Source organism: Microtus pennsylvanicus, chromosome 8, assembly GCF_037038515.1.
Source record: "Microtus pennsylvanicus isolate mMicPen1 chromosome 8, mMicPen1.hap1, whole genome shotgun sequence".
Classification (NCBI taxonomy): Eukaryota; Metazoa; Chordata; class Mammalia; order Rodentia; family Cricetidae; genus Microtus; species Microtus pennsylvanicus.
In genome coordinates, this window is record NC_134586.1 from 73988912 (window position 1) to 74011551 (window position 22640).

Here is a 22640-nt window from a genome sequence, read left to right on the forward strand (position 1 = left end):
GAAACACATAGCTATATAATAAACTTTTATCCATTTTTTTTTCATCTTTAATTTTTATTTTTTTACACATGAGTGTTTTGCCCGCGTGTATGTATGTATGTGCACCATGTGGTGCCTGGTGCCTTTGGAGGCCAGAAGAGGATTGTTTGGTCTACTGGCATTGGAATTACACATGGTCGTGATCTACTATGTGGATGCTGGGATTGATCTGGGTCCTCTGCAGGCACAGCCAGTGCTCTCAACTGTTAAACTGTCTCTAGTCGTCTGCCCAGTATTTAAAAGGTTTTAAACATTTTTTTAAAGTTTATCCACTTGAGATTTCTTATTTTCACTTGTAAGAATAAGCTTTTTTCAAGAACCTCTAAAATTACATTGTGGAAACCAAGGGGATAAGAAATACCTGTCATTTGAGGAGACTGGCGGGCTGCCCACTGCGCTCAGAGGGCAGCAGTGTTGACTCACCCACTTCAGAAGTGGAAGAGGCCTTGGCCACACCACCCTGAATGCACATGACTTTGCCAGCTTTCGGAAGCTAAGCGGGTCCCTGTTAGTACTGGGATGGGAAATGATGAAGAGTTACATATTATTTACTTATGTGCACGGGATGGCTGCAGTCCAAGGCAACAACTCTAGCGCTCTGGTCGGAATTATCTGGAAGCATTTGCAAACAAAGCAGCTTGCCAAATTGAAGACTCCCATTAAATAGAATTATGAAATACTGTTTGAAACCTTATTCTACTAAACCACTTAGTAGAATAAGATAATTGAAGTTCTGTGTCATGTCAGGCCATGAATTTGAGGCCATTCATCGAAGCCAGTGCTTGTGTTCATTAAACGGAGAGGGATGTGGAATGACGTGAAACCAGAAAGCCGAGCATGTATGTATTTGTGAGACCAGGCACGCAACTTGAGTACCTCATACTCCACATGGCTTCTGTTCTGGTGGCTCTTCCTCTCTGCCACACTCCTGAGGTGGCAGAAGCTGAGTACCGAGGGGCTTCTGCATTTCCTCACCTGCGCAGCTCCCGCTTTCAGCACATCTGTGGCACTGGGGAGAGCTGGTGCTGCAGAAACTAAGGAAGAAGGGGCTGGAGAGATGGCTCAGAGGTTAAGAGCATTGCCTGCTCTTCCAAAGGTCCTGAGTTCAATTCCCAACAACCACATGGTGGCTCACAACCATCTGTAATGGGGTCTGGTGCCCTCTTCTGGCCTGCAGATATACACACAGACAGAATATTGTGTACATAATAAATAACTAAACAAACAAATAAATAAATATTTGGAAAAAAAAAAGAAAGAAACTAAGGAAGAAGACACCGTACAGCCCCATAACTTCTCTAGGCTCAGTGTGGATGTTTTGGGTCTCTGCTACATGGCCTCAGTACCTTGGTGTCTCCAGTGGCCAAGGACAGGCTAGGCAGGGAAGGACCAGCAGCCACAGGCCGTGGTAGATGGGCTGCAGGCACTCTGTGTATGGGTTTCACACGTAGCTTTTGTTTGTGGGTAGGGGAGTTTTTCATCAGAGCTGAGTTTTTAGTTTGACCGTAAAGCAGTTTGCATTAGGGTCTGCCTAAATGATGTTCAGGTATAATTGTTTACGTACATGTAATTTGTTAAACACTCGCTATATTTCAGTATATCTGCACAAATCTGTCGGGCCTCATCATTAGCCTTACGGCGGAGCTAGCATTTATCCCTGATATAAACTGGAGGCCACTAAAGCTTACAGAGGCTTAAATAATACTCTGAATTCACCTTATGCGATCTAGAACTCCTGTCTAACTCTTTGGGATCTTGTGTGCTTCCTTTGATTTTCTAACTAGATAGGACAACTCAGATTTTAATCAACCAATAACTGATCCAACACTAGTAAATCCTTCATTACTCTACCAATTCAGTTCAGAAGTTGTGTGACTTGGCTTTCTACCTGTCAACTCTGTTGGGGCATGGCCCTAACTCAGTAAACGAATAAATGAATGGATTTCTAGCCTTTCTTCCCATCTCTTCTCCTGTTTTCTGCCCTCTGAACCTACCATTTTCCTGTCTGTACTGTACAAACAAAGGAAACAGAACTGTGATTGGCTCTGAAGCTTCAAGGTCCTCTGTGACTTCCAGCAAAGCTGGAGGGATCCCGTTGCTTTATTGTTGGCTGGTTTTTGAAATAGTCTCCTTAACCAGAGCTGGCTTCAAATTCACGGGTAACTGAGGATGACCTTAAACTTCTGACCCTCCCTCTCCACCTCCCTGGTTTCTGGGATGATAGAACTGTGCCATCACGTCCTCTTCTGTGGTGCTGGACAGGAAGCCAGCGCCTCGAGCCTTCTATTCGAGCACTCTTGACGGCTAAGGCCCCCAGTGCCTGATGCTCATGGTTTAAAGGTGAGGGGTGCAGAGTGTTGAGGGCATCTTCACCATCCGCAGTGGCGCCACACATGTGCAAGCCTGTTCTAATCTGCATAGGTGAAGAACACACTCAAGGAAACGGCTACCCAGTGGTCTACTCACTAAAGTGAAGCTGCCTACCAGTGAGCTACTCAGTTTCCCAGGAACCCAGGTTCCACTGATCTCTAAAACAGTACAACAGCAACACCTTACCGTTACTATTTGTGTGATCATCTGGGCTTAAGAAACACGTATCAGCCGGGCTATGGTGGCGCACGCCTTTAATCCCAGCACTCGGGAGGCAGAGGTAGGCGGATCTCTGTGAGTTCGAGACCAGCCTGGTCTACAGAGCTAGTTCCAGGACAGGCTCCAAAGCCACAGAGAAACCCTGTCTCGAAAAACCAAAAAAAAAAAAAAAAAAAAAAGAAACACGTATCAGTGATATCATCCTATATAGTGGGCAAGTTTCCAGGCTAGGGAGTAGTTAAGCATTCAGTTTCTAACCCTTGTTACCTTCTACATTTAAAAATTAAATTTTAATTAATTTATTATTTATAATTTTATGTTTGTTTTGTATTTTTGAGGCAATCTCATTGTGTCCCAGGGCTGCCTCAATCTCTGTATTGCGAGAATTCCCTTGACTTCTGATCTTCCTGCTTCTGCCTCCGGTGCTGGGACTGCAGGTGTGTCCCACCGTATCTGCTTTATATGGTGCTAGGGATTGGACTCAGAGCTTTGTTCATGTTAGTCAGGCACTCTGCCAACTGAGCTACATCCCTAGACCCCTCCCACGTTGAAAAACTTATATTACATTTTAATGATTTAATTTTGGGGTGGGGTGGAGTATGTGTGCCACAGTGAGTGGAGGCCAGAGGACAGCTTGCAGGAGTGTCTTCTCTCCTACCACGCAGGGCCCACTCCTACCGTGCAGCTCCCAGGATTTTGTTGTTGCTGTTGTTGTTTGATTGGTTTGGTTTTTTTTTTTGTTTTTTTTTTTGTTTTTTGTTGTTGTTGTTTTTCAAGACAGGGTTTCTCTGTGTAGCCCTGGCTGTCTAGGAACTCATTCAGTAGACCAGGTTGGTCTTTTACCTCAGAGGTCAGACTGCCTCTGCCTCCTGAGTGCTGGGATTAAAGGCGTGCGCCACCACCACCCAGCGTGTCCCATGGTTTAAACTCGAGTCCTCAGGCTTGCTGGCCAGCACTTCTGCTTCTTAAGCATCTCACCATCCCTCCCTACATTTTCAACACGTGTCTACATTTTCAACACGTGTCTTGGAGTTGCTGAAATGGTACGGTGGCTAAGAATGCTAAGAGGACCCAAGTTTGGACTGTAATTCTAGCTCTACGGGATCTGATGCCCTCTTCTGGCCTATGTTCTGGGTATCTGCGCTCTTGTATACAGGCACACACATACACATAATTTGCTGAAAGCCAGGCCAATCCAGGGCTTTCTTGGAGGCCCCAGTGAAAGGACAAAAGGAACCTAGTTCTGTGACCTGGCCAAGCCCTTAAAGGAGTTAAGGTTTTGGTTTCTGGGAACTTGGCTTTTTCCCTTGAAGAGACTGGAGTTATTGGTCCCAGTGCTGATGTGTGCCTGGTCTCTGATGCCCTGGAGATACCCTGTGTGCCCTTGTGCAGCACTGTTTGATCAGCTTCCGCTGACGTCATCCCACTGTACGATGGCTTTCTGCTGACTCGGCCCCGCCCCTCCCCGCAAACTGTATGTAAGATGTTATACTTCTTTTTTTTTTTAATATTTTTTATTTATTATGTATACAATATTCTGTCTATGTGTATGCCTGCAGGCCAGAAGAGGGCACCAGACCTCATTACAGATGGTTGTGAGCCACCATGTGGTTGTTGGGAATTAAACTCAGGACCTTTGGAAGAGCAGGCAATGCTCTTAACCGCTGAGCCATCTCTCCAGCCCGATGTTATACTTCTTAAGAAGCTTGTCTGGGATAAGGCATAGCTTGTGCATCACCTCCCAGCCCAGCTTTTATCTTTATCTTCTCACCTCCTGGTACTCCCCCTTAGGACCACTGAGGAATGACTTGACAGTCTTTGTCAATAATTGTTTAGAAACCACCAAAATAAGAAACCCTTTTTTAAAAAAGTATTTCCTCTTTTCTCATAAGCCCAACATTACAATTTTTTTTAAAAGAAAATGTTAAGACTTTATTCAAGATGTTTACCAGGCATTATAACGACAGCAGAACTTCAGCCTTCGGAATACTGCAGTTTACACCCCTTAGAGACACAGTTCAGGGTACTATTTAGTTACAGCTCACTCTAGAGAGACTTCAGAAATAAGCTAGAGGAAGTGTGCACAGTCACAATCCGGAACGTCAGCTGCTGAGGGTTCGCTGTCCGAAGATGAAGCGCATCCTTCGCCACTTCAAATACTGTGCGAGCTGAAGACCGGGAAGGCTACGCTACACTGTGGTCGATGAGCGCTCTTAACACAAACACACGGGCAGGTTACCACGGAGAACGTACACATCGAAGGCCAGCAGAGTGAGCAAGCTCACCACACAAAGTCAGGAGAGGTTACGACTAAATCTCCAGTTGATGGGCGTGAGCTCTCACCTCACGTCTTCAGAAATGGCCATGTCCTCCAAGGCGAGCAGCTCAAAGCTGAGACAAGCGCAGACCTTTGAACCAGCACTTTGTAAACAGCCCGTGTCTAAGTCAGCAAACTAGAAACATTCATTTTTCTCGTCTAGACAGCACCACACCACTCCACGGACAGGGACATTCACATCATATGTCAGTCCACATACAAGTGCACAGCTTGTCGGAAACACGACCGCTGCGCTCGGCTCTATAGTGAGTGTCTTTAAGAGAGGAGACGACCCTCTAGCCAACACTTGAAGGAAAAGTAGTTACATTTACAATAAGACAATCATTTAGATACCTTTCTATTTTAAATCTCGAGCAAGAATGCGGCACGTCCGAGAGGAGTGCTTCACACTGGGTTTTGGCATCGCTGAGTACAAGCTTGGTAGCCTAGACATGCTCTGACTTCCCATAGTAAAATGGTGAAAATACAACAGGACTTGAACTCTGCTCCTAAAGCCATTGATTTGGGGGGAGTGGGCTAGGGGGGGGGGGCTGCAAAGCTGCTGCTCAGGCTTTTCTGCACCTGTTTCTCTTCATCCCAGATACACCCAACCAACAGGTTTGTACATTGTACAGGGCATCATGTCGCCTGTCTGGAGCTGTTGAAGAGGACAGATGTTTTTAACGGGTTCAGATGGGTGTGGGCCATAGGCAGACTCTTTGCCCTCCCAGTCACCAGCTTCTAAGTTAGTTCCCTAGGGTTAGTTTTCTAGGGTTAGTACTAAAATACAAAATCATGTTGGTAGAATTTCACTAGGTGTATCTGGCAGCAATGAACTTCAACTGAAACCCTCTGTGAAGCAGCCAACATGCAGCTAACGTAGCCTGGCAGTCTCCCAGCGTATGCATGTGTAGCTCGGTAATGGAGCCTGTCAGCAGTTACTGCCGGTCTATGTGGTATACAACACTACTTCTCTAGTCCTCAGGGCATAGCTATGAACAAATACAATCCAAATAGGAGTAACTGGGTTGGGACCACTGCATGCATTACACGGAAAGGAAACACCAGCTCTAAGCACAAACAGACTAGCCCTACAATTTGGCTCAGCTCTCAGAGGGGAGGACAGCTCCACAGACCACCATGCTATCTAAGTCAGATAGTTGTCAAGTTCTCCCTTCAGTCCTGGCTTGCGTAAAACATCCACAACGACACGGAGTGAGCGTAAGTGTCAGTCCACCCGGTTCATCTTCACACAAGCCAGGAGGGGGCAAAAGCCACGGCTGCCTGTGGACCTCAGCCTCGGTCCTCCCCAGATCCTGCCTTCTTGTGGTTCTGTGAGCAGCTCGTGGTTTCGGAGCACATCTGAAACAAAGCCTAGTTCTAGCTTTTCCTCTTTGCTTAGTGTTCTCTAAAACAAGGTGCTCAGATGTAGGCTCTTCCTCCTGGAGAAATCGGCCACGGCACTGGTCCCTGAAGGAGAAATACTCTTGCCAAGTGATTGGAGATACTTGGAATTCTTCCAGCAGCTGAGTTACCACCCCTCCCCCCCAAAGGTTCTGCTAAGGGTGAGCCGTCTGCCTGCCTGAGGCAGTTCCAATGCCCTCCGAAGGGCTCAGACGCTTCTGATCTTGAACCCAAGGAGATGTACTTCCTTCCTCTTCCCTGACTCAGCGACCTTCCTTCCTGCTGCCGAGAGCCTGCACTCCGGCTCAGCTCTGCTCTGCTGACTACAGAGCCACATGAAGGACGTGGGCCATCTTCCTGCAGGAGAAGACATGCCCTACTGGCACTGGCTCTGTAAGCAGGTTGGAGACATTGTCTAGAATCAAAATATTTGTCTACATTTCCATTTTGTTGCAGTCCTCTCACTTATCAGAACCTCTAGCAGCCCTTGCAAGTTCATTCCATTGAGCGAAAAGCCGTAAATATGTACATCATAGTCCAATGCATTAGTACCCTGAACAACAAAAAGGGTTTTTAAAACGACCACTTCGTTTGCATTTACAGGACCGAAAACTATGCAACAAATAAATTACAAACGTCCATCTCAGCAGCAGGGTAAGAGAGCTTATGTATCTAAAAACACTGTGGCCACAATGACAATCCAGCTGCGGGACATTACTAACCCCAGAAGACGGAAAGGTCACCCTCCACCGCCGCCTTTAGCCTTTAGCCTCTCCCCAGCAGGAACAAGAAGGGAAGAACAAAAGAGTTTTAAAGGCAGAAGAGGGGAGTAAGTAAAGGCCATGTCTGTGAGGCTGCACACACAAAGCACACCCAGCCTGTGGACTGCCGTGGTACTAGTGACTAGCTCTTTAAGGCAGAGGAGAGACATCTGTGGATCCGGTGCTGTTGGCTCATCTCACTCACGTGGTTTCAGTGGCCAAGGATGAGGTACTTTTCTTCCTGAAGCGAGACCGAAGGATTCTAGGCGGTGCCTGGTAGAGGAAGCAGAGAAAGGGCATCCTCCATGTGAATGAAGTGGGGGAGCTTGGGGACAGCATCTGGGGAAGGGATACTGAGACATCATCTCCTTTGGCCAGCTTCCCTAGCAGGTAGAGCTGGGGTCCCCACAACAGGAATCAGCTCCTACGGTCCTACCCTTGAGCCCCCTGAGAAGGCCATCACGCCTTCTTGAGTCCAAAGGAAGACGGCTCCAGCCCTTTGCTTATTTCCAGGTCCTCTGGGAACTGTTTTCTGGTGTATGCTTCAAACTTCAGTCTTTATTCTGGATGTGAAACCTTTTAGTATCCAGCAGGCCACACCACAAAGGCCAACAGCACCTCATCTCCCCAACAATGACTGCGGGGACTTTCTCTTAGGGAGGCACAAGCCACAGGAGGCATTTTGATCCAAATAAGGGAAAGGGAAGGTGTTCTCCTAGCATGCCACCCAATAGGGTCCCCAGAGCTGGCCCCGACCCACTGTCCACAGCCTGAGCTTCTCTGCCAGGACAGAGAACTTTCCCCCCATACTGTCAACCACTGTCCCTTCTGACAGGAAGTCCTATTGCTCCTTTCTCTGTCTTGACACTTCTGGTCCCCCTGAGCTTGTCTAGGAGACCTCTTGACTCTGACCTGCCTGGCCACACAGCCACCTTTGTCTCTCATCGTGGCCTGGTCAGTGGTGGCCATGAGATAGATCATTTTGTAGCCCAGGCTGGACTCAAACTTGTGTTGATCCTCCTGCTTCAGCCTCCACAGTGAGCAGAGCTGACAGATGTGCTCCACACCTGGGCTCATACACTACTAAGTGAGCACTCGCCCTATAAGATGCACACCTCCAGTTCCTTTTCCTCACCGTGGTTTGTACACATAGCAGAGGGCTTTGTACCGGGCGCAGGGAGTGGGACATCAGACTGAGGTGAGGTCACTATTTGCTGATGACTGACCCAAGTGGGGAACGGGCTCAGCATCCCCCAGATCCCTCAGGCCACAGTTTCACTGGTAGGAAATGTTCACTGTCCCTCCTGGATAGAGACTGAGACAGCAGCAATCAAAACCTCCTTTTTTAGGCACCCATTTCTTGGACATTAGCAGGGGAGCTGTGTGCAATGCTTTAAACAAACCCCAGCTAGGTGTGGTGGGGCACACCTGTGACCACAGAATGCTGCAGGCAGAGGCAGGAGGGGCGGGAGTCTGTGGCCCACATCCACTCTAGAGGGGGTTTGATTGAGGCCATCATGGGCTACAGAATGAGACCCTCTCTCTGTCTGTCTGTCTGTCTGTCTGTCTGTCTGTCTGTCTCTCTCTCTCTCTCTCTCACACACACACACACAAAGCATGATCCCTTGGGCATGGGATATTTAGAGTGAATTTTTCCATTATGAGGTTTCCCAGACTCTAAGGCCAGATAGGACTAGTCCAGTACTTAGAACTAACCCATACCGGCTGGTTGGGGACATAACTCCATGGTAGAGTGTGTGCTAATATATATGGGAGGCCCTGGTTTGATCCTCAGCACTAAAGAAGAGGTGGGGGAAATAATATTTGAGAGAATATGAACGATCCATCTTGGGCGGGAATGAAGGGACTCCTACATCTGAGGTGGCTGTAGCTTCCATTCCTGAGGAAACAAAAAAACTAGGCCTCCGTGTTTATGAAGCGGGTGTCTCTGAGCATCTCATCTGATTCTCACAGGGCCCTCTATTTTTTTGTTTGTTTGTTTGTTTGTTTTTTTTTTTTTTTTGGTTTTTCAAGACAGGGTTTCTCTGGAGCTTTAAAGCCTGTCCTGGAACTCACTCTGTAGACCAGGCTTGCCTCAAACTCACAGAGATCTGCCAGCCTCTGCCTCCCGAGTGCTGGGATTAAAGGTGTGTGCCACCACTGCCCGGCCGGTCCCTCTAATTTTGTGACAGGAATCATGACTTTCTCACAATGGACCCCCAGTCCAGAGAGCTCAGTACACAGTGAACCAGAGAGGAACCAAATGGCTTTGTCCTGAGCCAGTGACTACTGACTCTCCACCTGTATCACAGAACACAGCCCCTGAGTGTCAGGCATGGTCTTTCTGCCGCCACACCCGTCGGCATCCCAACCGGCCATAGTGCTAAGTATACTGTTTACTGACAACTTTAAAGAAATGTGGTGCTGGAGAAATGGCTCATCTAATGAGGCACTAACCGCCAAGCCTGACCTGATTTCCATCCCTAGAACTGATTCCACATGTGTGTGTGTGCATGTATGTGCGCATGCAAACACACACACACACACACACCCCTTTGATGTGGGAGTGTCATATATCAATCTGTTGATTTCCTTGGTTAAGCAATAAAGAAACTGCTAGGCCCATTGGATAGGCCCACCCTTAGGTGGGTGGAGTAAACAGAACAGAACTCTGGGAGGAAGAGGAAGTGAGGTCAGACTCCGCAGCTCTCCTCTCCGGAGCAGACGCAAGAGAGAGATGCCATGCTACCTGCTCCAGGGAAGACGCACACCATGCCCCAGCTCCGACCCAGGATGGACTTAGGCTAGAATCTTCCCGGTAAGCGCACCTAGGGGCGCTACACAGATGATTAGAAATGGGCCAGAGCAGTGTTTAAAAGAATACAGTGTCCGTGTAATTATTTGGGACATAAGCTGGCCGAGCCGGGCGGGCAGACGGCTTGGGGTGTTGGGGACGCAGCCCCGCCATCGCCCCCATTACTACAAATGGCGCCCAACGTGGGGCTAACTAAACCCACTTACAAAACCTGAGAAGGCTTAAAAATAAGGGAGAGAGCATTTAACACAGATTTTTGCTGTTTGTTGGTGGCGTGCTGTAGAGAGATTTCCTGATTCAGCAACAGCAGCAGAAAAAAAGCTGCGTTATTTTAAAGTGTGGCTTCCCGGGGCTGTGCCGCCAGTGCAAACTCTGGCTTTATGTTTGTGTTCCCGCTTGGGATCAGAAGGAGAGTGCTCTGAGACCGTGATGATGACTCAGAGCTCCCTGCCTGCTCCTGGGCAGAAGGCAAATTCAGGCTTAGGCAGGCAGAAGAGCATGGCGGATTCCTGCCGCCATACAGGGACATGTTTTCAGACTGCGCAGTGCTCTGCCTGTCAGATTTGGATGTTACTTGGATGAAAAGAATTTCTGTGCTACACGCTCAGTCTCAGAATTAAAGTGCTGAGTGCCGCTCCTACCTGGTAGCCCCAAGAGGCTTCCTGACTCAGCTTCAGCTGCAAAACCCTGCAGCTCATTAAGAGGTCCTGCCACGAAACACTTAAACGGTGTTGACGAAAAGCTGAACACATGCTTTTCAGTTTTCAGCTGTAGCAGGAAAAAAGCTGCCCGTTTAAAAATGCCGGCTTTCTGGGCCATCCTGCCAGGGCAAACTCTGACTGTTTGAGGCAGGAGGGCCGGCTACCGAGAGAGGACTTGAGTGTTGTCTGTTGTAGTTCGCTGGCTGGCAGGGACCTTGAAATGCTATAAACATGGCTGCAGCCTGTATATCCGCCATGAGGCTGGAAAGCTAAGGAATGGACTGGATCTAGCTGGCAAAGCCACGGCTTTAGTCCTACTGAGATTGCTTGGTAAATTAAAGACTCATGTGGTCAGAAAAAGAGAGACATACAGTAAAGAGAGATTCAAAGACAAAGAAAATTTCTAAATGGTTTACTGTGTGTTAAAAATATATGCAAGCTAAAAGTTAAAGTTCTTAAAGCAAAAAACAAAAAAAGGAAGAGAGTTGTTGTGTGTCTTAGTACACACCTTTAATCCCAACACTTGGGAGGCAGAGGGAGATAGACCTCTGTGACTTCAAGGTGTGGTAGCACACGCCTTTAATCCCAGTGCCTAGAAGGCAGAGACGAACAGATCTCTGTGAGTTCAAGGTGTAGTAGCAAACACCTTTAATCCCAATGCCTGGGAGGCAGAGACAGGCGGATCTCTGAGAGTTCAAAGACAGCCTGGTCCACAGATATACGCTCAAAAAGCAAAAAGTTAACTTAGGAATGTCTCAGCTTAGATTCTTAAGCGCCTAATGATTTAAAGGCACAAATCAAAAGTGCTCCTGGATAGTAAAAAATTGCAGATTCACAATAGGACAGATTCAGACCGCTAAACGAGTCACACTGTTGCATGGATGTACGTAGGCTTGGGAGAGAGAAGAAAAAGAATATAAAAAATAAAGTTAATGGTTAAAAAAAAAAAGGTAAAGTCTTTAAAGAGACAGAATAAAGTAAAGTGATAGAGTAAAAATAAGCCGCGTAAAGATGAAAAATTCACAGAGAGTCTGGATTCTTTGTATTATTGTGTTTTCTTTAAAATTTTTGACTGTGAAGGAGCTAAGTACAGAGAGACATTTCATTACATGGGCTGCCAAGCTAAACCAGAATGGATATAAGGGTATTACGATTTCAGAATTTGGGTCTAAGGATATGATGCTTTGGAGAGAGTCTTCTTTTGTTTTCACAGAGGATGAGACTCTATGGATTTCTTCTATTCCGATTTGGTATGATGGACCACGTCCTCCTAAAGGGTTGCTGTGAACACCTTCAGAAAATTGCTTCGCTCAACTGCCAACTGAGATGAAACTAGCACACAGGTTATACCATGAAAGACCTAATTAACGACGCCCCCATTCAGCAGAAAGCAGTTTGGAGAGAAAAAACTGCGCCCATGTTCCCAAATATAGTTTATAAATGTTCTTTTACATTTAAAGGGGGATATTATATAGATATGAATAATTTGCATTAGTGCAGATTTTGCTTTATTTATAGAGATTTAAGGTCAATTTTGTTATATGTATAAGTGTTTCTGATTTTGATTAAGGTATTGTGATTGTGTAGTTCATTTAAATATGTACTGTATAATTAAGAAATATAGGTTGTTAATGGATAATCATCGATAATAGTAAAGCTTGTAGTCATGTTAGTTAGATTTTCTAGATATATAGAGATATATTTTAGATAGACATTCTTCATGTCTTTCAAAGATTACAGAATAGGACATTTAATGTTTTAAATAACTTAGGACTTTTTATGACAACGAGACACTCTGCTCCTGGCAGCACCAATCTACTTCAAGAGGAAGATGGGCATCGAAGAGGCTCGTTATGGAGTTTGATAGCCATTTGGGCAAGAAACTGCTCTTGCCTGGACTATTGCATAAACTGGACACAGAGAACCCACAGAGAGAGGACTACTGAACTTGCCTAAGGTGAGATGATCTTTCGGGGTTCCTGATTTATGAAAGAGTCTGCGAGACATTCTGCAGGACACAACAGATAATGACTGAACTGACTTTGAATTTTCCTGCTTTATGGAAATGTCTGCTGGATACCATGGGCCTGAAGGCTGAAGATGGATGCCCCAACGGTACAGAGGAACTTTGGGTGACTGTCCAGGCAGCGAGATGTCTCTGTCATTTCTAGAGTTTTAAAAGTTGCTTTTTTCTTGTTTGCTTAGATAGTATTGTATCTTTCTGGAGTCTTCGATGGAGTTAAGAATAGTTAGTTATAGTTTTCCTTAGTTATAATAAAGATTATTGTAATTTTTACTTGATAACTGTTTTGTTATATGTAATTTTGCTATGTTAAGGTTAAAGCCTTCCTTTTTTTGTTTAAACAGAAAAAGGGGAAGTGATGTGGGAGTGTCATATATCAATCTGTTGATTTCCTTGGTTAAGCAATAAAGAAACTGCTAGGCCCATTGGATAGGCCCACCCTTAGGTGGGTGGAGTAAACAGAACAGAATGCCGGGAGGAAGAGGAAGTGAGGTCAGACTCCGCAGCTCTCCTCTCCGGAGCAGACGCAAGAGAGAGATGCCATGCTACCTGCTCCAGGGAAGACGCACACCATGCCCCAGCTCTGACCCAGGATGGACTTAGGCTAGAATCTTCCCGGTAAGCGCACCTAGGGGCGCTACACAGATGATTAGAAATGGGCCAGAGCAGTGTTTAAAAGAATACAGTGTCCGTGTAATTATTTGGGACATAAGCTAGCCGAGCCGGGCGGGCAGACGGCTTGGGGTGTTGGGGACGCAGCCCCGCCGTCGCCCCCATTACTACACCCCTTGGCACGTAGCTAGAGGCTACCAGGTGGCTTATCCTACCTGTTTGATGGGGAAGTCACTTTCCCCCTAAGCACTCAGAGAATGTTGAGTATTACAAGTGATGTTGTTCTCAGGACCCCCAGATCTCTAGTGCAGACATCTGCTCCAGCCCCCCCACACCATGTACCTCTAGTGCAGACATCTGCTCCAGCCCCCCCACACCATGTACCTCTAATGCAGACATCTGCTCCAGCCCCCCCACACCATGTACCTCTAGTGCAGACATCTGCTCCAGCCCCCCCACACCATGTACCTCTAGTGCAGACATCTGACCAGCCCCCCCACACCATGTACCTCTAGTGCAGACATCTGCTCCAGCCCCCCCATACCATGTACCTCTAGTGCAGACATCTGCTCCAGCCCCCCCACACCATGTACCTCTAGTGCAGACATCTGCTCCAGCCCCCCCACACCATGTACCTCTAGTGCAGACATCTACTCCAGCCCCCCCACACCATGTACCTCTAGTGCAGACATCTGACCAGCCCCCCCACACCATGTACCTCTAGTGCAGACATCTGACCAGCCCCCCCACACCATGTACCTCTAGTGCAGACATCTGACCAGCCCCCCCACACCATGTACCTCTAGTGCAGACATCTGACCAGCCCCCCCACACCATGTACCTGTAGTGCAGACATCTGACCAGCCCCCCCACACCATGTACCTCTAGTGCAGACATCTGACCAGCCCCCCCACACCATGTACCTCTAGTGCAGACATCTGACCAGCCCCCCCCACACCATGTACCTCTAGTGCAGACATCTGCTCCAGCCCCCCACACCATGTACCTCTAGTGCAGACATCTGACCAGCCCCCCCACACCATGTACCTCTAGTGCAGACATCTGACCAGCCCCCCCACACCATGTACCTCTAGTGCAGACATCTGCTCCAGCCCCCCCACACCATGTACCTCTAGTGCAGACATCTGCTCCAGCCCCCCCATACCATGTACCTCTAGTGCAGACATCTGACCAGCCCCCCCACACCATGTACCTCTAGTGCAGACATCTGACCAGCCCCCCCATACCATGTACCTCTAGTGCAGACATCTGACCAGCCCCCCCACACCATGTACCTCTAGTGCAGACATCTGACCAGCCCCCCCATACCATGTACCTCTAGTGCAGACATCTGCTCCAGCCCCCCACACACCATGTACCTCTAGTGCAGACATCTGCTCCAGCCCCCCACACACCATGTACCTCCAGGGGCAACTCCGTCCTCCTCGGGGCCTTATACTTGTACATGAACTCCAACAGGTCCTCCTCCTCCTCGTCAGAAAACGCCAGTGGGCTTTGGACCTGGTGGGGCTCCCAGGACTTCACACCACCCTCATTCACATCTCCCTCAACCACTTAATGTCCATCTAACAGAGGAGACAGAGTTCAGTGGGGAGGGGTCAGTGTAGAAAGGAGCAAGGGTGGGCAGGAGGGTGAGATTAGGTACACAGCACGACAAACCTGTTAGGACAACCAGGGGCCCAGGTCCAAAGAAGCTGCACTGTCTTGTATGTGTGTGTGTGTGAGAGTGTGTGAGAGAGTGTGTGTGTCTGTGTGTGTGAGTGTGTGTGTGAAGGTAACTGGAAGACTTGGCAGCTTGCAGATAATCAACAGTAGGCTCAGAAGCCACTGAACAGCCACCAGGAGGATGGGGGAAGACGCTGAGACCCTTGAGCTGGCACCGGAAGAGCGCTCAAGAGAAACCTCTTCTCCTGAGGAGTGGCCCCCCCCCCCCGCTTTCTAAATTGTATGCACAGGCGATGTTTACAGTGCAGTCGGTACCCCAGTGCATGCAGCACTAGGAGTTCTGTGGGGGACGGGATGTAACACGCCGAGAGACCTCAAGGGACAGCTTTAAACTGTGCAGATTTTTCATTTCAAAGGACCTGGTGCTAGACAGCAGAGGGCCCTCATTTCAATGCAAAATCTGAATGTATCTGCCACCCCACCCCCACCTGACAGCAAGATTCCTATTTCAGGCTAACTTGAATGAACTATAGGCATAGCTCCAGAATTAACTTGGCTCATTGAATGCAGTCGTGTTACCGAGCCAGGAGGCCCTGGCTTAGTTAGTATGTAAATTATTCTCTGCGTATACCCAGTTTATCTGGCATCTACAGACATGTCTTTCTATTCTTTGTGTGCTGTCGCCGCCCAAAACCACAGAAGGTAGAGCTAGAGGGCCCACAGCTCCTCTGGCTCCACCACTCTGAGGCCTGCAGGCAGAAACCTGAGCTTTCTGGGGTACCCTGCTACTGATCCTAAAATCACATTCAGCCACAGAACTGGCTCCATCTGTCAGCAGCAGGCTGGTTGCCCTGCAATAGCAGCCGGTATGAACTAAACTAAAAGCCCACAACTAAGAGCTTGTCTAGTTTCTGTTGCTGTACTCCATATAGCCAGCAGGGGGCAGCACGAGAACACGGCTGCCTTTAGCAGGCCTTGCAGAACGGAGTTGGGAGTGGAGGGAGCTAGCGGCTCAGGCTGTGCCTTCTTAGAACCTGACATCATAAATTTGCCCCTTCTTCACTTTGTGCTTCTCTTAGTCGGATGACTTCAAGTTCAGTTGTTTTCTTGTCCCTCCACCACCTAAATGAGCTTGCTGAACTTGAGGACAGTAACTCCATGACAGTTCCTTCAACACCCTGGCCCTCCAGAGGTTCGCCGCTACAGGCCCCCATAATGCTTAGAGTCTGTACCCTGCGGCCCCAGCCACATGCCCTGGCTCTTGCCAGCTACCCTGTCTCAGCTCAGCAGAAAACTTCCTTAGGTTGTAGGGTTGTGGCTGCGCATCCCTCACGTCCTCTGAGTATCTGAGGAAGGATTAGCATTCAGCTGGTACAGCCACTCCAGAAACCTAAACGGAAGCCTGTTGGCATCTCAGAGAACTCAGCTCTGGCCTGCACTGGAGCATGACACTCGCTAACCAGGACACTCCTCGGGACACAGATTCCTCCTGTGTCCAGGCCTACCAGGACCCAAAGCTCCCAGGCCAAGGTAAAAATGGAGAAGCATCCTGGAGAGCCCCACCTGGCAAAAAAACCTGCATCCTGAGGATGGGATTGGGTACTGGCTGACGTTGGGCCTCTGATCAGCTGTGTGCTGCACCCCTTAAACCCTGTTTCCAGGGCTTTCCCTATACTAATCACCACAGGCATCAGAAGATAATCCAGAGACACAGCAGGATCCTTGGTATCTAATTACCCAGTCCACCCACCAGAAGGCACCGAGGCTGAGCATCCCAGCCACGCATGCATTAACTGCAATACTAATGAGCCCCTCAATGCTGGGCATGCACACCAGTAATTGCCATGGGTTAACCCGGGCCACACAGTGAATTCCAGGCCAGTCTGGGTTACAGTGTGGGGACTCTGTCTCAGGCACAAAAACAAAATAAAACAAACAAACAATGCCCATCTCAGTACTGAAACTCTTAACAAGGCTTCGCACTGCAGCCTTGAACAAGGGCTATAGCTTGCAAAGAAGGGATTCCGTGACTTCTAGGAGTGGAGGTCATTCCAGATGAACAGGCAGGAGCAGAAGCCAGACCTGATCTGGCAGAGGCGGGGGGGGGGGGGGGGGGTCTGGGGGAGAGAAATAGCTACAGATGGAAGCCACACAGAGCCCCGCCTACAGCCAGCCCCAACTGCTGGGATGGTCCCTGTAAGTCTGTCACGTGTGTCGTTGGTATTTATTTATTTATTTAGAGTGTGGGAAATCAAATCCATGGCTTTGCATCTGCCAGGCAGGGGCCCTACCATTAAGCTGAGTCCCTAGCCTCTTGTTTTGTATATTATCTCACTCTCAGGACAGAAGGTAACCATGGGCAAGCCACGCCTCCGAGCTCCAGTGCACTGGGGGCCCTGGCTAACCATATTTCCCTCTCCAGTGATTTGTCCAGGGGGTCCAGTCTTTGATGCTCCATGACCAGGTGGCCGGCATTAGAATTTTCTCTTAATCCTATTCCTTCTCACGTCCCCCAACTTTCATTTTCCCCCTTACTTTGATTAACCATTTCACATATATTTCCTTCACATTCATTTCCTTTTTGAAACAAGCAGCAGAATAAATAAGAAATAAGTCACAGTAAAATTGGCCACATTGAAGGGTGCCGCCAGTTTGAGGGAACAGGACAATTGACGGGGCGGGAAACTCAGGAGTGTGCCTGTAGATTTGCATAGACTTGTGATCTACTATGTCCTCAGCCTTAGCAATGGACCCCCACCCCAAGACCCTGAGAACTTGTGTGGGTACAGGTTCTCTCATAGGAGGTCTCACGCCACACTCCTCCCAATGGCAGCAAAGGCAGCCCAGGCCTGGAGCCCACTGGTTTGTCACGTTTGGGTCAAGGTTGGTGGTTTCTACTTAAGGACATGTGTTAGGGTCAGGCTCACCACTGGATGGTGTAAAGGAGAGGCTGGGAAGTCTAAGCCCTTTAAGGACCTGAACAGATCTGCCAGGCCCAAGCCCTGAGCCACCCACCCACAGTGCAGCCCCACACCCGGGTTAGCATACATCCCATGCGACACACATTAGTGAGGCAAGGCAGGACATGCCTGTCTGAACACTTACATCCAGGTCCCCAGCAGTCCGAGGAGAGAGGAAAGAACATTCTGTTAGAGAAGGAGCTTTTTTTTTTTTTGGTTTTTCGAGACAGGGTTTCTCTGTGGTTTTGGAGCCTGTCTTGGAACTAGCTCTGTAGACCAGGCTGGTCTCGAACTCACAGAGATCCGCCTGCCTCTGCCTCCCGAGTGCTGGGATTAAAGGCGTGTGCCACCACCGCCCGGCTAAGAGAAGGAGCTTTTGAATAAAACTCACATGTACTTAAATTTATGTCCCGCAACTCGGTTTTGGAAAGGGCCCGATACACCTGACTAATGACAGGCAGCTCGGGGAAGGAGAAGGAGGGGAGGTGGTTGATGTGCCCCATAATAATAATAATAGAAGCATTTACAAAGACTGGAATATGCAGGAAACTGACAGGCAGAATGAAGCAGAGGTAGGGAGAGAGTGGTGTCTGGGAGGCACAGTTTAGAATAGGCTCTGCCGTCTGCTGCTTGCTGGGCCTGTGAGTGCTAATGCCATGGCTGTCACTGCCCTCTAAGGTGACTATCAGTCTCCCAAATGCCCTCTTTTCTTCTCTCCACTGTCCGGAATTGAGAGCTGGATTTGCAAATCCTTTAGAAAGTTCAGTTTCTGCTCAGGGATCCTAAGGTCTTAAGTCTCTAAGGATGTCTAGAACCTTCCCACGCTCTGGAGTGAACACCACCCATGTGACATAATTTTTGGGGATCAGGAAGAAAGCACCCAAGACCCACTGGAGTCCTCTCAGAAGATGTTGAAGCTTCAGACAAACATCCCAGCACTTCCCAGTGGAGCCCTCGCAAAGAGCTGGAGGGACCACAGAAGCCCTTACGAAGCCCAGAGAGTGGGGAGTTGTCCCTAAGGACATAGAGGGACACACTGTGGAGGAATCAGGGATGGGTCCTTACAAGGAGCTCTAGGGGTCAGGGAGAAAGTTCTAGAATACTGGGTGTTAGCAGGACCCTAGGAGAGCAGTGCCTGCAAAAGACAGCCCTGGTCCCAGGCAGTACTATCCTGGCTCGTGGAATTTACAATTTAATATGCAGAATGGGGAATAGAAATGACCATGACCTTCTTGGGGACACTGAAGTGCCATTTCCTAGGAACTAGGAAGTCTACCAGACCTATGTGCCGGTGTCTAACAATGGAAGGCCCCAGCTTCCCCAGTTGGACACCAGCTGGTAAGTAAGACTGGATGAATGCTTCTCTCCCACTGTGGCCCTGCTCAGTGTTCCTGTCTGTCACTTGTCTGGGACTTCTGGCTTTCATTACCCAGGACCTTCCCTAGTCCCTAATGCATCTAGTTAAGCTCAGGCAACATTTTCTAAGAGAGCAGTATAGCTGGCCCCAGAGAGCCACAGCTCCGCCAGCTGTCACTCACACACCAGCAATGGCAACATTGCAACATCATGCGTGGCTGTCTAGAAGTGGGAGTCCCAGAATCCTGAGTACGTCTGGCTAGTCCAGCCTGTGAAAATAGTAGTCACGGGCCAGAGAGATGGCTCAGCAAGCAAAGGCGCCTGCGGCCCAGCCCGATGGTCTGAATATGATCCCCCAAACTCACACTGTGTGAAGAGAGAACCAACTCCCCCAGGTCATTCTCTGACCTCCGCACAGAGGCCATGGCACGCACATCGCAGGTCCAGGTGCACCCCATACACAAATAAATAAATACAATTAGTAGTTCCCCTTCAAAAGCCTTTTAACAGCCATTTCTTTTACGGTGCAGGGAGGAAGGCAGGGGCCCCACCTCTGTTGTGTGGTGAAGAAACAGGCTCAGGGCAGTTAGCTGACTCACAGAAAGCTGCACAGCTAGTAAGTGGCAAGCCGGAGCTCCCTGAGCAGGGCTGACTCCCCTGAAAACTCAGGGCTTCCTCCCTTCCGTGGAGCGTAGGCAGTCTCCGCATCCCCAGAATGCACTGTACAGGGATGTGCGGGACTACACATTGGCTTAAAAGATTCACACGAGTCTCTGACATTCCTTCCAAGAGGCTGGATAATTCTCCCGTGGAACAGAGGTTTGGCTTGGTGACTCACGGCCATCAAAGAGAACATCTCAAGAGTAAGCGCTAGCCTGATTTCAAAGGCCAGGTCATGAAAGGTTACGGCTTCTTGCCTTACACTCTGTCTAGAGCCATTCACTCGCCATGTGTTTGGATTCTCCAATAGCAGCCGGAGAGGGACTCAGGCGGTAAGCAGCTGAAGGCAGCAGCTCCTGGAACCATATCAGAGTGGATCTGCCAGGCTTGGTCAAGCCTTCAGCTGACTGAGCTCAGGCAGAGTCCTACGAGGTTTGGCCATGGAAATGAAAGACAGTGCGTTTGCTTGCATTAAGGGTTTTGTCCCCCATCTGGCCAGTGCAGCTGAAAGGGAGCCCCAAGGTCAGGGGCCAGCACCTGGTTAGTGCCCCCCTGAAGCAAGCTGAATCCAGCAGGCTGCAGGCAGGCTGGCTGCTACTCACCTTTCCGGGTCCTGCAGGAGGAGCAGCAGGTGCACACTGTGGGAGTCGGGTGAGGGCGCTGTCAGAGACGGCCCCGCCCAACAGGAACCGGGCCCCAGCAAACAGGCAAGTCACCCCAGGAAGAAAGAGGTGTCTACAGACACTGCAGTGTGGGAAGGGATCACCTCTGATTCAGCTTCCTCTAAGGTCAGGCCCTGCTCCTAGAACTCTAAGGGGATGGGAACTGGGAAAGTTTCCCCTGGGAATAAGTGTCCCTTTCTCAAAACCTCTCCTTCTAGACTTTTGATTCAGAGAATCCTCCAGGAAACCCCCTCAGACCGGTCCCTCAACCCCAGTGAACTAGTGTCTGAGCATTTGGCAGAAGGCTAACGGGGTACCGGTTTGGACGCTGCATTCATTGGTCTCCAGACCACGTGGATCCTGGCAGATAGTAGGTGCTCACTAAGTCCATGCTGACCCAGTGACTCAGAATCTATGGAAGGCTCTCTTCATCCTCTCAACTCCTGGTGTCCCCTTCCTGGTGGTAATGCCAATCATTCCAATGCATGGTCCCGTCCCTCTTATTCACTCCACAGGGAGGGCAATCATCGCTGCCTGCCCCAACCCTTCAAACCAGAGGGCAAACTCCAGGCAGGTGAGTCAGCTCTGGTGTGTGGCCCAGCCTCGCCCCGGGTGCTGAGAGCGGCAGCAGAAGGCTCTGCTTCTCCATCTACCAAGCTCAGGCCCTGTGTTCTCCTCATGACACATGCAGGGCGCTGTGTATGAGGCCCGTGGCAGGCAAGTGGAGGTCGGCTGGAGAGGGAGGCAGAACCAGGGTCTGTTTGCTAGAAGCTTGTAGGCAAAACAATCACACCTCTACAGTTTCTGTGTCTTATTCTTTTCTGTCCTCGAGATGCAGAGAGCAAATGATCTTGTCCCCAGTTCTCAGCCGACCTGACACTGTGTCCTGATACACTCCATTGCTTCTATCCCGTACCATCCGCCTTCCTCAAGAAGCATGAATCTCAATATCTACATGCATGTTTGTGCTTAACTGTGCTCTTGAAAACTGTGTTATTCTGTATTCTGTATATTTTTTTTTGTTTTTTGTATTCTGTATATTTTGTGTGTAATATATGTATGTGCATGTGAGGGTGAGCCTGCTCCTGCTGTGAGTGTAAAGGCGAACGTGGCTTCTTCTCTTGCTCTCCACTTCACCATTTGACCAGGATCTCTTACTGAACCTGGAGTTCACTGGTTCTTCCAGACTGGCTGGCTGGACAAGTCTCAGGGTCCTGTCATCACCTTCCCAGAGCTGGCATTATAGGCTTGTGCTGCTGCACGGGGATTTTCTGTGGACTCTGGGGACCCGAACTCAGGTTCTTATGCTTATAGAAATATAGCATCTCTCCAGTCCCTGCTATCACCTACCTACCTACCTACCTACTTCCTATGTACCTACCTACCTATCTGCCTACCTACTTCCTATGTACCTACCTACCTACCTATCTGCCTACCTACTTCCTATGTACCTACCTACCTACCTACCTATCTGCCTACCTACTTCCTATGTACCTACCTACCTATCTGCCTACCTACTTCTTATGTACCTACCTACCTACCTACCTATCTGCCTACCTACTTCCTATGTACCTACCTACCTACCTACCTGCCTACCTACTTCCTATGTACCTACCTACCTACCTACCTACCTATCTGCCTACCTACTACCTATGTACCTACCTACCTACCTATCTGCCTACCTACTACCTATGTACCTACCTACCTACCTATCTGCCTACCTACTACCTATGTACCTACCTACCTACCTACCTGCCTACCTACTTCCTATGTACCTACCTACCTACCTACCTATCTGCCTACCTACTACCTATGTACCTACCTACCTACCTACCTACCTGCCTACCTACTTCCTATGTACCTACCTACCTACCTACCTATCTGCCTACCTACTACCTATGTACCTACCTACCTACCTACCTGCCTACCTACTTCCTATGTACCTACCTACCTACCTACCTATCTGCCTACCTACTTCCTATGTACCTACCTACTATCTGCCTACCTACTTCCTATGTACCTACCTACCTACCTATCTGCCTACCTACTTCCTAT

General features: G+C 48.9%; 1 protein-coding gene across 3 annotated transcripts in view; it reads right to left on the reverse strand.

Annotated features, from left to right (window-relative positions):
* Positions 1–4533: 4533 nt before the first annotated feature.
* The window catches only part of Reep1 (receptor accessory protein 1), a 110709-nt gene continuing 92602 nt past the window's right edge, over positions 4534–22640 (reverse strand). For 2 of the 3 annotated variants that reach the window (XM_075983858.1, XM_075983859.1), the window contains 3 exons: positions 20526–20561; positions 14684–14835; positions 4534–7383 (listed from right to left, as the gene is read on the reverse strand). In XM_075983858.1, coding sequence (XP_075839973.1) covers positions 7312–7383; positions 14684–14835; positions 20526–20561 — 260 coding nt within the window. In that variant the 3' untranslated portion in view covers positions 4534–7311. The remainder of the gene's footprint in view (positions 7384–14683; positions 14836–20525; positions 20562–22640) is intronic. The other variant, XM_075983860.1, reaches the window with a different exon arrangement.